General features: G+C 38.9%; 1 protein-coding gene across 1 annotated transcript in view; it reads right to left on the bottom strand.

The window, feature by feature from the left end:
• Window positions 1–2,024: 2,024 nt before the first annotated feature.
• The window catches only part of hsf4 (heat shock transcription factor 4), a 28,333-nt gene continuing 12,602 nt past the window's right edge, over window positions 2,025–17,755 (bottom strand). The window contains exons 6-13 of the mRNA XM_023287419.3: window positions 16,286–16,353; window positions 14,675–14,774; window positions 12,359–12,477; window positions 11,984–12,211; window positions 11,729–11,846; window positions 11,542–11,607; window positions 5,812–5,897; window positions 2,025–5,428 (exon numbers count right to left, since the gene is read on the bottom strand). Coding sequence (XP_023143187.2) covers window positions 5,838–5,897; window positions 11,542–11,607; window positions 11,729–11,846; window positions 11,984–12,211; window positions 12,359–12,477; window positions 14,675–14,774; window positions 16,286–16,353 — 759 coding nt within the window. The 3' untranslated portion in view covers window positions 2,025–5,428; window positions 5,812–5,837. The remainder of the gene's footprint in view (window positions 5,429–5,811; window positions 5,898–11,541; window positions 11,608–11,728; window positions 11,847–11,983; window positions 12,212–12,358; window positions 12,478–14,674; window positions 14,775–16,285; window positions 16,354–17,755) is intronic.

The following is a 17,755-nucleotide window of genomic DNA, read 5'->3' as shown; positions in this document are numbered from 1 at the left end:
TGCTTAATATACAATAAATCTGATTTAATCCTTGGCTTTAAGGAGAATAGCAAGTCATTGTAAAGGGAATAAACTCACCAAACTGGTCTATAAGTGAAGCCACGAGTCATTTCTGTTGCTCCCAGACACTGCTGACTACAGATATATTTACATAAAGACAGTAGTATGAGTATAATAGCAGAATGTTGTGGATTTATGTTACATGAAGCAGTAAAAAAAATGACCATAGTTCTTGAGATTTGCGACTTGAGGTTGAATGTTTGACAAAAAGTCCTTTCAAACAAAATGACACTGTACTAACCCTTTGCTAAATATAGCTCTGCAATGTCCTGATGTCTGGCAGCTTTGGAAGTGAGCATTGTTAAAGGACCACAATTGCAGGCCTATCTAAAATAAAAGGGGCCACTGTACTGTGCAGGTTTGCAGGTTTTAAAGTGCTGGTACTCTGGACAAAAGATAAACGGCATTACCAAAGTTTTCTGACATTGTGTGATGTTATTACGGCCTCTGTTGGATGTCATCATAAACCCTGCGCAGATAATAACTTTATTTGTACAGTGCTGCTCAGAATTTGTGGATTAGAGTTTGAAGCAACGGCAGCGTAAGTCGCAGCTGACACATAAGCAAGTTTTCAGAGGTGTGCTGTTATAGGAGACAGCAGTTATCTGGAGCTATCTGTTTAATTAATGTCATTATGCAGACTGAGACAAGACTGGTTAAGTGCAAACATTCATGCTGGACTAGTCTGTGACCGAGATGATGAAAGGGTTCGAACAATAGTGTTACCCACAAGAGATGAATCAACACTTTACAGCAAATAATTCAGAACTTTCGATCACTGAAAACTTTTACTTGTTACTCGAAAGGCCTTATTACCATTACTGGTCATGATTTTCTTATGTTGCAATGGTGGGCAGATTCTTTATTAGAAATCCTTTGTAGTTTCATCAAGAATAGATCCTTAAAATTCAGAGAAAAGGTCAAAGAAGTAGCTGGGAGGTAGATTCACACTTTTCCGTAGTAGCTTGTATTGTCCTTCACTAATGTCAGCTCCCACATAATGAATGTGTTATCTCCAAGAGAGGCTTTTTCTAACCTTTACCTAATAGAAATATACATATAGCAATGCAGTTCGCATATCTGGGCTTCCTAATATTACTGGCCTACAGCAGATTCACATTCACACTCATACTAAGCAAAAAAGCACACAGGGTTTGTGTGGATGTTTCTCAAAGGTCGATTGTGACTTTTTACAAGATACAGCAGTTATTACAGGTTTGGCTGAAGCACCATGTCAGTGCTATTATTTAGAACTTATTGCGTGTGTTTGAGCAGAGTCGATGGAAAACATTTAGAAGTCAATGCCAATCTAAAATCCAGTTGCGCCTACTTCAATTACAACTCTCTTAACAATGAAGTCTAATGGTGTGGATGACAGAGAATCCCCTTATACAGTCTCTCAACACGAAAGCACTTGTTCTGAGCACCATTTGGCTTTTCTGATGCACATGCAGCTGTCATGCTTCCAGTGCATACGGTCTGTGCTGCCTCCTCTTGTGGGCCACTTACAGGCATCCAGAGAAGGGTCTGCAGAGACACATGTTACGTGGACCCCTGTAGAAACTTGTGGAGGCAAAAACAAACCATGAATCGACCTTTACATGTCGGCTGCAGGACATTGCTTGGAAATGCTACAAATACAGCAAAATATGAAGAAAATCAGAGAATACAGGTAGAGAGCAGAATCTGAGCATGGATCATTAATAATGATTGAGAAGAGATAAGTCTGATTGTTGGTAAAATCCTGCATAATATACCTTTAATGCATTTTTCACACTTGTGTTCTTGCTTTTTTTAAAAATAGCATGTGGAGAATTCCCAAGCTCAGCAGACCTGCTGTGCCATTTGCTAAGCTTGGCAATCTCTGCTTGAGGAGTGGGGTGTAGCAAATGGTATGATGCACAAAAACATTCAGTTTCAAATAGTAAATGCTCAGAAAATGCACTTCAGAGAAATAACCAATGTCTTGTTTTTAACTTTTATTTGGTATTAACCACTTAAATATTTCATACACAGGTGGGATACATTTTCAGTTTCTTTGACCCTCTGTAACAATACACTTTAGTCTTTGCAAAAAAAAAAAAAAATCCATTTAAAACAATTCACATTTTCAGCAGAATGTGGCCCACTTTCAAAAGCATCTAAGCACTAAGATCATCTGTGTATTAACAGAACAGGAAAAGGTCGGCTGTCTGTAATTGGCTAATGAATGCAACGTGTATTTAAATGCAGATCTTTTTGTCATCCGTTCATAATGCAGAGGTGCTTTTGGGATGCCAGGCTTTGTTACAGCAGAGATCTTTTCACTCATCGAACACAAATACTTCCTTATCTATTTGCAATCCTGACAAGCATAAATGTCATTTGAACACACATCCATTCATTTCAAGTGCAAATGATTAAAATGGAAAACAGAATAAATTAAGAACACAACAGCAACTGAATGTGTGTATTCATCACTCCTTGAAAAAAGTCATTAACACTCATATTGTCATGAGGAACAAGAATAAATGCTATGTCTAAAATGTACTGTATGCTCTCAAATATCATACAACTGTGATTTTTAGTGCAATTTCACTTGTCATACACCACAGCTTGCTTTTCCTCCCTTTTCCCCAAAGCATGCACAGAGAAGGAGCTACAAAAAATGTTAGCCTGCAGGGCAGTTAGCATTAGCTTCTAAACTGGAAAACTCAAGATAATCTTAAGGCAAATCTGCAAAGTTTTTACGTATTGTGTCCTATATTTGACTTACTAAAACCTCACTTGTAACTGTATAATGTCTTGTCAAGCTTTTGCAGAACCACACTGTGCCAAATTGAAATCAATTTTAGAGTTTATAACATTAATAATGAGCACACCTTGACAAATTCAAAAGAAGAATCCTTAGCCATGTTCACAAAGCTAATCCAAACTTCTGCATGTTTTATTTAGCCATGCAAGCATCATGCAGCATGGAGCCCTGATGGTCAGTTGGTTGAAGCTTTTACATTCACATGGGAGACAAAAATCGATAGATCTTTCATGCAAAAATGCAATCCTAAAGCTGCATTAATAGTTCTGAGTTAAAAGGTTACGGCATAACTACCAGACAGTTCAAAGAGCAGCTGTGGCCTGGTTGGAGCCTAGCTGTAGGCTCCACTGCAGCCGACAAGTACTTCCCCAGTAATGTAACTGCAATTTGAGGCTTTTGTCTGGCTCAAAGTGAATAGCAGGGCTTTTAGCGTTGCAGGCTAACATTATCCTTCTGCAGTGCATCTTACTATGGTGTGTTCCAGTCCACCACTCACAGCTGCTGTTTCCTACATTCCTATGGTCATCCATGTATTGCAATTTTGTGAGCTCTCACAGTTCTGTACAGTATTGCACAATTCAATTTATCTGCAGGAAATTTCCCAGAATTAAATATAGCACTAAGTTTAAACTGTTGCCTGCAACCAGCGCTGAGGACTAATGTTTTACATCAAATGGCATCATCATTTATAAATTATTTTAAGAATCCAGAGAATTAATATGCATTTCATCAAGCAGGTATTCATGATTCTATAACAGATTAAATTCTCAAGTAACCACCCCACCATACATTTAATGAAACAAAGTCAACCATAATGCAATCTAATGAAAGACTGGCTCCTGGACTGTTGAGTATTAAATAATGTTCTTATATGAAAAGCGTGAAACCCAGCTGTCTTGACAGTGGGATGCTGGTTTTATCCAGGTACCAAAAACTGCAGTTCCTTGAATGGCCACTTGAGACCGGTTCCAAAAGTGAGTCAACCCCTATAGACCCCCATGTTAAAATATAGAGCTTTACAGCAAAAATAATCATGTTTACGGCCTGGAACAAAAATTTATTTTGGTCTCTATAGCTAATTTCCACATTCACGACAAGCATGCAGGGATGGTTGGATTGGATTAAAGAAAAAAATTCCTGCATAATTAAGGGCGTGGTCGCTTTTGAAGAATAGGTGGGCACGATCCCAGGACAGTTCATTGCCCAGAGACGTTTCCATGGCCCGCCTCAACTCTACATGCGCTCCACCTCTTTGCACATTTTTGGATTAGCCAGTAGAGGTAGATATTTCCAAGATGGCGACAGCCAAAACTGGAACACCGAACTTCAAAACTACCGTTCAGGAAATCTATGTATGATGTCTTTTGTCCATCTTTGTATATAGGCAATGGTTTTTATCAGGATTTTTATGCTTTATGGATACTTGTGAAAGTCTTGAGTCAGTGTGTAGCATTTGTTCCAGATGCAACTGCAGTGACATTCAAAGCCCTCTTGGCTCTGAGATGAAAGATTTTGCTTTTGGAAACCATCGAGGCCGATATCTCTTTCAGACAAGCATGTATCGAGCACACAGAGCCTTGGTAGTCTACAAACAAGAAATAAATGACCTGTCATCAAAACTACATATAACTTGTGCAAAAATGCAGTAGTGTTCATGCTTTTGTCAAATGAGAAGTCTATGTTTTCATATTTGCTTGAAACTTCACATTTAAATGGACAGAAGAGAAATAACTCTAATAAACTCAAAGTCTCTGGCTACAAGTCAGGCCTGTGCAAAGATACATTAGATGAGTGTGTGTGTTGAACATCCTGTTGTGATCTTCTTTAAAAAAAAAAATAAAAAAGGTTGTCAATGGATTGTAGCATGGCTTCAATCCATATTTTTGACAGAGAATCCTTTTGTATCTCAAAGGCTGACACACCTCTCATTGATCTAAACATGTATCATGATTTATAATGCATGAAGTATGTAGGAAGCCTTCAAAAGTTTCTACAGCCTTGCACAGATTGAAAAAAAAAAAATCACATAACTTGTAAAATATGCTACATTGCCCCCCAAGATTGCTTTTCACAGTGACTATTCTGTCAAAGTTTGCTCTTGGATACAAATAAAGTATCTTTGGTATCAGGCTAAAATCCTACAAAAAAATGGTTTCTATACATCCGTGGTTTTTATAGGAAGAAAAAGTCACCTCTACAAGCAGGAACTCCCTCTCACACAAAGACTAAAGTGCAGGAGCCAAGAATGCACTGTCTGCATCCAGCTGGCTTAGTATTGGAGTCTGGATATAATCAGGTCATAACACACTTGTTTGGTTAACTATGAAAAACTTCGACCAGCATCTTTTCCTATGTAGGTCATGCCCACAGAGCAGACAGCTGATGGATGCATGGCAGTCAGCTAACCAGAAGACATAAGCTCTGATCAGCTCATCTATACAGGCCTATTTATTTAGTAGGCATGTGGATGTGTAAAGAATTAAAATAAAGCCACGTGTAGGAAACAGCCTGGCAGGGCCTTGGGATCGAACTCATGCAGGGTGGAATAATGAGTCTAACAGCAGCTTCTGTGGCCTGAGGAGAGAAACAAGAAAAGATGACAGAGTCTGTCTGTGTGCAAGAACAGCTCCTACATATTTATGCATGACGTGAAGGAACTGAGGGAAAACAACAGTTAACTGATTAATGTGTAACTCTAGGTTGAAACTAAACTTAGGACACTATTTTTACCAGTAAGGGTGAGGTACAGTGCTCATTTGTCATTAAACACAATACAGGTATTGGTGTTTTTTACAAATCTGTTTTAATTCAAATCTTAGTTGATATAATCATCCCTTCCTGTTGTGACAACACTGTAAATTCAATCCAGTTAATACAAAAACAAATTCCTTAGTTTAATTAACCAACATATAGGATCTGTTAATTTAAACGTCTTAAATATATCGTGAAATTGGTACCTTCCACTTCAGTCCACAGCACAATTTCATTGCTCCTCACAGCCGGCAGGTGGAAAGGCCTCTGCTTCCTGGCTCTGGAACATGTACTGTGACAGAAAACACAGATTAATTACCTAAAGCCCTGTGGTGACTCTGTGTTTTATAGCAAATAATAAAACATGTGTGCATACAATGTGTGTGTACATGACAAATGCATTTAGACAAGTACAGTACAACGTTGTGACAATGCACGTTCATCAATCATTTAGTTGTTTATGTATGCAGGGAAGCATTTTCAAAGATATGCAATGTACTTTGTGATAATAGTTTACATTTAAAGTGTAAAGTTATGAAATACTGGATTATAACTGAACACCAGGACTTAGATGTAACCCCTTTGGTGTTATCCTGAATTGATCATATTGAAATATTAAATACTGAAAATAAAGAACAACAAAAGCAACACAGGCAGCTAATAGCAAAGTCATTATTTTGGGTAATTTCAGTGAATATGCTGCAGCCACTCAGCTTCCTAGTTGTACTTTCTACCCTCCTAAAAGCTAAAGTGCAGGACATTTACATATAAATGAATATCCATTACATTTCTTGAGTACAGTTCAGTGTATAACAGCAGCGAAAGGAATCTGACTGGAACATGTTCAGAAAAGAGATGTTCATGATGAACAGAGTGGGTCTTTGGGTAAATGACACAGTATACGGTAAACTGAGGCGCACACTGAGTCGCTTAGTGTGATTGAAAGCAGAAAAACCTGCAGTACAGTAATTACTGGGAGTAGTATTGACTGTCAGCTGCACAAATAAAACCAAACAGAGATTGAGGAGAAATCAGCTCTATTTTAGAGGATAACTACAGCTCTGGATAATGTGCCATAATGGTATGATCGACTTGTACATGAAGTCCTGCAAAAAGATGAGCCAAAGGGAAAATCTATATCACTCTTTGCAGAACCAGTAGGTTTTTTTTTTTTTTTTTTTTAAAATAAAGAGTTTATACTGTATAACCAACACCTTGGTTAAAACTCAATAAAAAACATTTACTAATACTGCATTAAAACAAAATTATTTTGATATTCAAGGCTTCTCAAACTGCTCTGACAGCATCTTCTCCACATGGAACCCAACAAATTGATAGTAAAGCACATAAAACACCTTTCAATCTGATCTCCAAACCACTTTGCAAACTCAGAAATCTCACCACGTTACATGCGACAGCAAGGAAGCTGTCCGGATTAAACATATTATAATGAAAACCTGGAATATCATTGAGAAGGACACTTTAATAAGGACTCTGGTGATAAAAGATGAACTAGTCAGGGGTTGCATTGCTGCTCCTGAATATTACACTTGATTGGGCTGGGTAATTTATGCTGTAGTAACTGCAATTATTGTTAGAATATGCTGAAAAGTGACACTTTAGAGATGTGTTTAGTAACAGAACTCATCCTATCACCATTTCCATAAATTGTAAAGGTACCCATATTGTGTAGAAACCTGAATGCATTTGAGGCTGTTTCTGTGTAGGCATCACTAAAATGAGTCTTAGGGACAGTGGCAGAAGCCAGGCATACTGTTGGTATTGGAAATCTAAACTACGCTGTGGCCAAATACAACACAGAAACACATCATGGGTGTGATTCAACCCCAAGAGATATTGAAGTTATTAGCTTTGGTGCCGGGGGTGAGGATAAAATCAAACGCCTCAAACAAAGTGAGGCATATTGGATCTATCCCTCTGAGACCATAAGTTATCATGGTCTGAATGAGGATTTTGATCTTTCACTTTTCTTACTGTCATTATCTGAGTGGCAAGTCAGGGCTTTTGGGTCTTTTTCTCCTTCAGTTGATAGTCCTTAAAGATTATTATTTTTTCCTTATAAAATTTCCTCAGTTTGATATTATCATTCATGACTCTATATATTTGCATTGTTTTTGCTTGTATTTGTAGTTTTTATCTTATTGATTGATGTTGATCTGCTTTTTCTCCTTATTGTGCACGATCCATATGGGAAAGTGGTTTTTGTTGCATGATGCCCCTAGAGACCAGAAAGAAAATGATTTATGTACTCAGTCCTGCAAACCTGTGATAATTGCAAGTGTAATTACTCAGTCTGTTGCTTTGAGTGTGCACAACCTGACAAAGGCACAAACCTGCATGCATTGGTGTGTTTTTAAATGTCACTAGCCCACTAAAACATAGACTTTTTACTTTTCCCACTTTGAGTGCCTGGGCCTGGATTTTTATGCCAGTTTGTGGTTGTTGTTCTTTCACCTTCCTTAACTGCTTCACATTGTGTTTCTCATTCATCCATTTGCACACCAGCGGTGGGGAAGCTGCCATCCAAGGTGATCACCATTGTGAAATATTCAGTGTCTTGCCCCAAAATACTTTTTCACGTGGAGGGGCAGGGAGTCAAAGCTTATGATTAGCAGAAGACTCACTCTTCCAATAGAGCTATAGCTGCCCAGTGATGCAGGATAAGATAAAACTGGCAAATACTTGAAGTGTGTCAGTCAACCGTCTTCCATACTGTTGGTCTTAAAATATTGCAGTGCGCTAATAAAAATGGTTCTCTTGATAGAGGTGGAACCAACACTGAAGACTACATAATGGAAGGGGTTCAATATCTGAAACCACTCTTGTGACAAATGTGACAGGTGTTGCATCCCAATTCCTCAACGCATGAAGCAACACGGGAAAAGAAAACACTTTCATTATGAGGCAGCTGAAGAGGGCAGTTCAGGGAGAGTGCAGCTGTTGTGTCTCGCAACGCTGTGTTTAATGGCGCAACAGTGAAGTCGGTAGGATTCAATGAGGAAGTAGCTGCTGTTTGACATTAAGAGTCAAACCACGAGGACGAATTTCACATATTTCTTTTCAGGCAAACAAGTATCCACTGATTTGAAAAAAAAACCCATCTGTCATCATTTCATGGCACAGAGTTCCCACCTAACTTCTCTTCAAAGTAATCTTGGAAATGCAGATGCAAAGGATTTTTGGAGAGGTTCTGAATATCAATAAGCTGTTTTGAACACTTCTTGTGATAGTTGCTGTTAGCAGGAGATTTTCACAGGGTGATTCACACGAAAAACTGTTTGAGGTCCACAGTATGTCAAGACTGATTGAACAGCTTCACCATCCTCTCTGTTCAGGGCAAGATGGCCAGAAAAATGGACTTTGGGAGGATGTAGTTTTAGCACTGAGCGCTCTAAAACTGCAAGTAAAAAGCATCAGCAGAGAAGTGTGAGTTTTTAGTGGTGCCCCTGTTTGTACTGTACTGGATCCTTTCTCGGTTACACAACTGACTATTTTGTACCAGTGCAACTCTTCATGTAACATCGTTGGGTCATCAGTCTGTTTAGGTGACAGCATTCTGTCATTCAGACATGGTCACTTTATTTTGATGTTCCTCACCTTCATTCAGCCAGACCCATCACAGTGATAGAGAGCATTATTTGTCAGATATGTGAGACTGAACAGTGCATCAGATGACTAAATCTGAATGATAGCAACTTATTAAACTGTCCAAACAAGTAATAGAGTGGTTTATTTAAGATTTCCTGATAATTCTGTCCATGTGTGCCGATTAACTACTATTTATCCATCCATTTTCTATACACTGCTTAATCCTCATTAGGGTTGTGGGGGTGCTGGAGTCTATCCCAGCTGACCCTGGACAAGTCGCCAGTCTATCGCAGGACTACATATAGAGACAAACAATCACACTCACTTTCACACCTACAGGCAATTTAGAAATACCAATAAACCTGAGCATGTTTTTGGACTTTGGGAAGAAGCTGGAATACCCGTAGAAAACCCATGTATGCACAGGAAGAACTTGTAAACTCCATGCAGAAAGATCCTGGAAGACCGGAATGCAAACTGGGGATCTTCTATCTGCAAGGCAAAAATGCTAACCACCAAGTCACTGCGCTGCCCTGATTAACTACCACCTTTAGTAAAGTGAACATAGTCTGACAGCTATAATGAAGGTTGGGACTCAGCCTGAGGGAGGCCACTTATAAACTAACTTTATGTGTGATAGCTCACCTGTCTACGGTGAAGAAAAGTAAATTAGGTAGGTTCTAACAAATCTAACAAACATTCTAACTAATCCTTTCCCCGTATCTGGCATAAATTATAGTTTTAAGTAATTAATGCAGATACTGCTATTGTTCCATGCGCATAAATGTGTGCAAATCTCTCTAGTTTTAGGGATGCTATGGATCCTTGCAGGTGTTTAATGAACTCAGATGAAAGACTCCTACAAGCAACTGGAAGCAACAAACTGTTCTGTTGATGTTTGGTCAATACCTATCTATAAGCCTCAATAATCTGACCTGTCTTTATTGCAGTTAAGCTTTGTTCTTGTGGACATTTCAGAATAAGAAAGGTGTTTCTGGCATGCAAACTGTATCTTTTGTGCTCTCAGTATTTTTTTTTTAGACCAGTATTGATACTAAAATGTTGAGAAGATCTTGAGTATGTTGCTCATGTTCAGACTGGTGCCATGTTGAAAGTGATACAAAAATGTTAATAGATTCAACTGAGTTGAGAGTGACTTTTTTGGAAAAGTGACCCGGATGTTCGTTCAGACATAAGGCACAGATGTTCAGATGCTGCCACATTCACAGAAAGAAGAACAAGACTGAAAGGATCTTCTGTCAATGGTCTAAAGTTGTGTTCAGACCCATCACTGGTGAAATAAACATAGATCCCTTCAGTAAGATAAGAGTTGATGCGGTAGGTGGCACAGGCTGATCAAATATGTGCAAGTCCACGGTAGATTTCTTTACAACTTTAAAAAAAAATCATGTATACATAAGAGATGTTCAAATTATTATGACTGTTGCCAATACAACTGGGTTTTGCAACAGCACTGAGAAATGTTTGGGCATCTGATGAACCCTAAAGTTCATGTATGCGTTACTCAAAGTGGACATGCACCAGAATGTGCACACCAATGCATTTTAAAAATACAGCGCTATTTTCGGTCTGAATGACCCTTTAAGGTGAAGCGCCACTCAGTGACACCACATAGATTTTGCACAGTATGCAAAAAATGTGGATGAATCTTTTATTTTAACAGGGCCTTAAAAAAATTACATGAAAAGTGTTGAATTATGAACCAGATCGACAGCATGTTTAAGCAGATTGGAGTGATTTTTAAAAATTTCATAGCCTGTAACTTTGCTGTTTTGCTTTAGTCTCACTGATCTAATTTCAGTCATTTTCAGTTTAGGCAAGCAGGCCATAGTCTTTGATAAATGCATCAAATGGCCATAAACACAACTCGGAAAGGATGCTAATGCTGAGTAGACAACTGTTTTCCAACACATTCATCGCACCAACCATATGTCAGTGTTGTGTTTACCGCTTGTTGCAGTGATTCCAAGTTGTCAGAAAGTAAAATTGCAGGTTTAAAGACGAATCTGGAGAGGACGGACGTTACTGCTGCAAGCAATGAGAGTACAAGAGAGTACAAGACATGCTCAGTGCTGCTTTTTTTTAGTAGTTACAGTCTTTTTGTCTTCAGAAGACCTTCAGCTAACCAGAGAGCCTTGTGTTTAACCCAGAGTCCTCTATAATGTCATTATAATCCTCAATTAGCAGGGAGTAATATAATAAGTAAGGGGATGTTATTCAGTATAGCAGTGAAACAAGAGAACCTGCCAGCATGTAGCGTGATTCTGCTCTACAGACTATAGAAGTCAAACTGTTGTCACACTTACTGATTTGAGGTTGGACTCCATCTCTGTGAAGTTCCACTCAGTCAGAGGCAGGCTTAAACTGAAAGGCTAGGAGGAAGTAAACACACTCGGATCAGTATTAAGCAATAACTCAGTTCCCTAGCCAGCCAGTTTGACATTTCATGCATGTGTCTCTGCATGTGTTAATGTACAGTGCGGAGCTACTGACATCCATGACAGCGCTGGTTCCGGCTTCCACAGTGTTCTGCTGATGGCTCCTGAGCAGAAGCTGCTGCAGCTCCTCCAGGCTCATGTCTACGTTCTCCACCGTGTCTGAAACCTCCACTCTGCGCACACACAGTAATATGCAATATGACTATACACACACACAGACATACACCTCTTACATCATTGTGCAGTTTTTGTTTCTGTGCAAACATCCAAATGTGCATTGTATCCTCTATGTCCACCTGTGAGCTCTTACCTGTCCAGGGCAGGCCTCTTACTCCTCCTCTCCCCCATCGAGGCCGCTGAGCCCCTCCCCTCCAGAACAGACTGGACCATTGCGACGGGGAGGACGGGGGGTTCGGAGGAGCAAACCTCACAAGAGGAGGCCAGCGCTACAGCCTCTCCTCCTCCTACACTGCCTCCTTTTCCTCCTCTCACACCTGGACTCACAGGCTCTTCTTTAATAAGCATCATGCACTTCTCCCTGTCAGTAGAGTCAATACTGTGTGTCAGAAGTAATGACTGTGGGCCCGGAAAATATTATATTATGATATAATACACTGTGATAGAAGCTGCAATGTACTGTAGACTTTTATCACAGAAAATAATGGTGTTTCACTGCCTCACTCACCTGGTTTCATCAGACTGCATCTGAAGGGCCATGCTGGCCTGAGACATGTCAGTAACGTCTGATATGATTGGTCCTCCTGTCAGCCCGCTGGTGGAGCAGGAAGCAGTATCACTGGATGGCTGAGGGCAAAGAGAAGATGTGTTTGCTTTGCGTTTCCTACTCCAGGAAAAGCTCTATTATGATTCTGTTCATGATTACATTATGCTGCTTGTATGTTTTTAGTACCAAAACATCACGTTTACAATAGACCTACTGTCTTATTAAACAAATGACTAACATACTTGGTACTCTAAGACCAAAATCGGTTCATATCTTGTAAAATGATCAGGCCTGTTTTTTTCCTGAAAAAACACCATTTTCATCAAGTTGCAAGCCTTTACAAAGGCAGCTCAGTTGCTACTCAGTATATACGCTCAACACAGAGAAACAAACAACTACACAACTAGGTTTAGCTACAATTTCCGTTAAGGTACTTTTTCCTCCCGTAAGATTCTCTATAATTGAAAAATCCTTTCATATAGAACAGCAGTTGAAAGTAACCGAGTACATTAACTCAAATACTGTACAATTTTGCACTCCTGTTTCCATTTTCTCCTACCTTATACTTCTACATCACAATAATTCAGAGGCAAATATCGTGCTTTTTACACCAGTACATTTTTTGATAACTTTGGTTACTAGTTACATCGCAGATTTTGCATAATAACGCAAAATATATAAAAGCTCATCACAAATGTTCTTTGATCTGCGAGGGGAAATTCATAAGCTACCCAATAGATAAACTGTATAAAGCAGTTAAATCATCTTCACCCTCTTTAAGATTAATGTGATAAACACATTTTTGCAACAATAATGTCCTTTATTTTGAAATACATCATTCTGCATGATGAGTTCTTTTAGTCCTTTAAACGTATTTTTGTGCTAACACTCAAGTATACATTTAAATGCATGGCTTTTACTTCTAAAGGAGTATTTCTACACTGTGGTATTAATATTTTTACATAAGTAAAAGATCAGAGTACTTTTTCAACCTCTGGTGTAAAACGACATCTTTGTGATTCATTTTGATATTTAACACAATTAAACGAGACAACACCTAATCTAAAGAAAGACAAGATGCAAGCAGCTAAACACATTTGGCTTATTAGCCTGGTTTAGCAGTGTAGCACTAACCGTCATCACAGCTGTTAAAATTACCCTATAATGACATATTTAAATCTATTAGACTGCAGATTCATTTTTGTATTTATTTAAGAATAAATTTGAAACATAGACACGCATAAAAACTAACATTCACAGTTGACAGATAAGCCTTGGATTAAAGTGAATGTTACCCTTTCACTGTTTGAAGCTCAGGTGAAGACAGAATGTACATCTGATGTCATGTATGGTCTGTGTAGGAACATTCTGACATAAAATATTTAGCTTTGACTTCACAACACACTGTCCCACTGGTGAGGTTGGTTTGCACAAATGTGTGCTGTGCATCATTTTTGCGCGTCATCATCATATAGATTTTAACGAAGAGCGGGACCATGTCGTTGCTGTCAATCAATGAGAAATGAGGTGATCTGAACAACATTAAAGCTACTTAATAGGGAAAATGTACATACAGATAGTGGAATGCATAAAAAGAAGGCATTACCACCTTCTTATCTGTTCAGTATGAGGTTGCTAAACCTTCCTCAGCCTCACCCCTTTATAGTGAAACACTTATGTGACAGTCCTTGGCAAACCAGAACACAAAAAGTCAATTCACTTTCATTCAAGGTGTAGTTTTATAACTGTAAAGCACATCAGTAGCTGTTCAGATCTGTCACTGCACATTGCTTCCCTCTAGTGTTTATCTACCATAACAGCTGGTGCCAGGGTGTTAGAGGAGACATATGTCCAGATAATATATTCACAGGGAAAATCATGTGGCAAGTGGGCTTTAAATTTAGATATGATGAATGTGGTTACTTCTGCATGAGGAGTGATGTGTGCTAAATCAAATGACTTTGAAGAAAAAGTCCCAACATGGTAATTAGAAAGGCCAGCCAGTAACTTCAGAGTAGGTGTGGCTGCCAGCATCATTTGTGCTGAATGTGGAAGGTCAACAGCAGCACAATAGTTTACTAATTAAAGTCTGGAGCAAAATGTGTCATTGAGGAAGGCAATAGAGTATTAATGACAATGTTATGAGGGGTAAAAAAAAAGTCTACAAACAAGTCGATACATGACGAAAATTAAGATCTAACTGCTGTAACACATCGTCACTGGACTTGAGGTGTATATTTGTTAGACATTAGGGATGTAACTTGCGTGTTTTCTCACCGACTGGATGTAGAAGGGCTCATGCATGGGCTCCATCGTGTGACTATGGCTGAACTTGGAGGCAGGAGGGCTGGGAGAGCCGTCGTCCAACATTAAAGGCCTGGAGGGAACATTAGTTGTCAGCCAGTTACACATCTGGACTCATAACAGCTTTACAGAGGCAATGACAGCGGAACAGAATCACCAGAGTGCTGACTAATTACCACGTAGAACCCATTACTGACGCGGACATCTGTTCAATTTATTTCTGGTATTTTTCCTGCTTTTGAGGGTGCTAAATTGTGCAAATGTTGAATTTTTCTGTTTATCCTATCATTATCAATGCGAATGTAACTGTCAGATAATTTCAAATGCATGACGATATTTATAAAAGGTCGGCTTCTTATTTCTCAGTTGCGCGTGATGGTACTCAAAAATTCCACCAGATATCCTGACAGTAAGTTTGCATGTAAACTTTAAGCCACGCTAACAACAGCACGGCTTCAGGAACAGCTGGCAGACTGAAACACCTTCACAGCACCTTTGCTCATCTTTGGACTTTGGTGATCCCAAAAATTTTAGTTTCTTACTAAATCAGCGCAAAACTGATGGCATTCCTACTTCTATTGCACTTTGTGAACACATGCTAACATGCTAAACTGAGATAGTGGAAAATTCAGTCAGAAGAGCAAATTTTGCATTTGTTTTCCACTGAAATAATAACATGATGATGTTATATTTGCTGCAGTAAACACACCTGTTATTGTATGTGTGAGGAATATGATTTGTATGCTTGATTTATAATGATAATGATACTATGTTGTGACACGTTCAAAATCGCAGCTGCAATTTTGATATTGCAATTTTGCTAATGTTTCAATTAATTGTTTAACCCTAGTCACAGACACAGCTGTGCATCAATGTGCTAATATTTTCTATGAAAACACATTAGCATTAGTTGCTGACATTGATATTTAAAGCACCACTGAGCTGCTAATGTGGCTGATGATCTTCCTTTTTGGTTTGTTTGTTTTCCATTTTTTGGATAGCTTTTCAGACTGTGAATATGTGATAGGAAATGATGGAAGAGCGTGACGGGGTGAATGACTCATGAGAGGTGGTCGACAGCACAAAGACGCTAAACGCACATTGTGGACACTCAGGACGTGTGTGAAAGAAAGAAAGAAAGAAAGCCATGTGTCTATGTCTGTAAATCATTAGTCCTGACCCAGAAATACACATTTCTTTGGCGTTTTTGTGCCCCAGTGTGCCTTTTCTTTCTCATGTTGGCCTTGTTCACTCTCAGCAACAAAGCTGAACCAGCGTTTTACACACACAGGCTGCAGCAGGGTCATGCACTCTGCTCTGCCTTCACACTCTGTGAATGTGTGTGTGTGTGTGTGTGTGTGTGAGTGTGTGTGTGTGTGTGTGTGTGAGTGTGAGTCTGACTGACTGATTCAGCACTTGTCTCCATTCACAGCGTTTGTTGAGTTAGATTGTTCAGTTTGTCAGCTGAGCCAGCCCTTCCCTCTACCCCACTGTGGCCCTGTTTGTCTCACTTTTGTTGATTGCTCCACTGTGTGTGTGTGTGCATGTGTGTGTGTGTGTGTGTGCGTGTGTGTGTGTACTTACAGCTTTCTCTTTAGGCCCACAGTGCTGGGTGTGTTGGACTGCATCTGGCTGAACAGAAACTGAATCAGCTGGCAAACAGAGAAAAAGCACAGCATGAATCAGCATCCTCTCACACATGGAGGAAATAAAAAAATCACACATATGGTGTCATGTTTCCATTCTTGAATGCTAAAGTAGGAAAAGGCGGGGTGTGAACCACAGAGTCCCCCCTTATACACGTGATTTGTGAAATTTTGGAGTTTTTTTTCCTGTGCATTTCTATTCTTTTCATCATGGCTTGTGTGTATGATTCATGAACAAAGCTGATACATTACTAATCAAATTTAATAAATACAAAATCATGCATGCTGTTGTGTCCTATTTGAGGCATGGGGTAGTAATATTATGAACTTTATTCACTTTAACTCAATGATCAGAAAGGGAAAACTGTCTCTCTAAAGCCAATTGCTGTAAAACAAATCAAAAGAAGAGAAGAGCAGTTTTCTTATTCCTGTTATTAATTTTACTTTTAAAGGCCCTTTCCTTTTATTGATTAAACCCCTTCTTTCTATGTATCAAAACTGCATATTTCATACATATTCTCATATTTTCTTTTTCTGTAAAAATGAATCCCTTAGATGTAACTCTATATCAGCCTCTATTCACTCGCTGCAGCTCAGCACACCAGCTCACCTCTTCAACTCTTTAAAACTGATGTACACTACACAATGACATGTTGTTTTAGTGAAGTAATTCAACCATGCATAGAGTTGGAAAACATCTCTGTACAATAGTAATTCAACTGTAAGTCGACGGATATTCATCTGTAGGTTGTAACTTTCGGTAGATTTAGGTTAGTTTTCTCATGATGTGTCTTCAAGCATATAAAAATGCAACATGGATGCATTAAAAAGGTAAAAAAAATCTTTCATCAGATAGGGTCTTTAATAGCAGTAATGACAAATAAAATCTAAATCAAGGGCTCTTTGATATCTGTAATTTCATGGCAGCAAAACTGAAAACAAGTGAGCTGTCCCAAATACCATAAAATAGTTAACAGACCCGTAAACTAGCAGATGTCATGTTCAAGACACTGAACTTGGAAGTGCAGCTGTAAGACAAACAAATGAGAGCAATAAAGAATGATGAGTCAGTTAGATTGAGAGCATTTTGCGCTCAAAGTTTGTTCCGTTTGAAAAACCGTAGCAGGATTTACTTGTGTGAAAAATTAGAAATGTTTTAAGTTATGAGGAAATACTGTGACACATAAAGAGTCATCCTTTAATGAATTAAATGTGCTGTGAAAGCGCTGATGCTCCTTTATTGCTCCTGCTGTGAAACTAAATGAGCTGCCGTGTGTCAACTCATCCCATGACCTACACCTCACACCAGCTGCTCTGGCTTCAAAACAAAACAAAACAAAACAAAAAAAAACAAGAGGAATTTTTCAGATTAAACGTTGCTGAATGTGCCTTTTTGGATTTTTTGGTG

This window comes from Amphiprion ocellaris, chromosome 3 (assembly GCF_022539595.1).
Source record: "Amphiprion ocellaris isolate individual 3 ecotype Okinawa chromosome 3, ASM2253959v1, whole genome shotgun sequence".
In the NCBI taxonomy this organism is placed as follows: domain Eukaryota; kingdom Metazoa; phylum Chordata; class Actinopteri; family Pomacentridae; genus Amphiprion; species Amphiprion ocellaris.
Note: the sequence above shows the minus strand (reverse complement) of the source record. Positions and strands in the feature narration are given on the sequence as shown.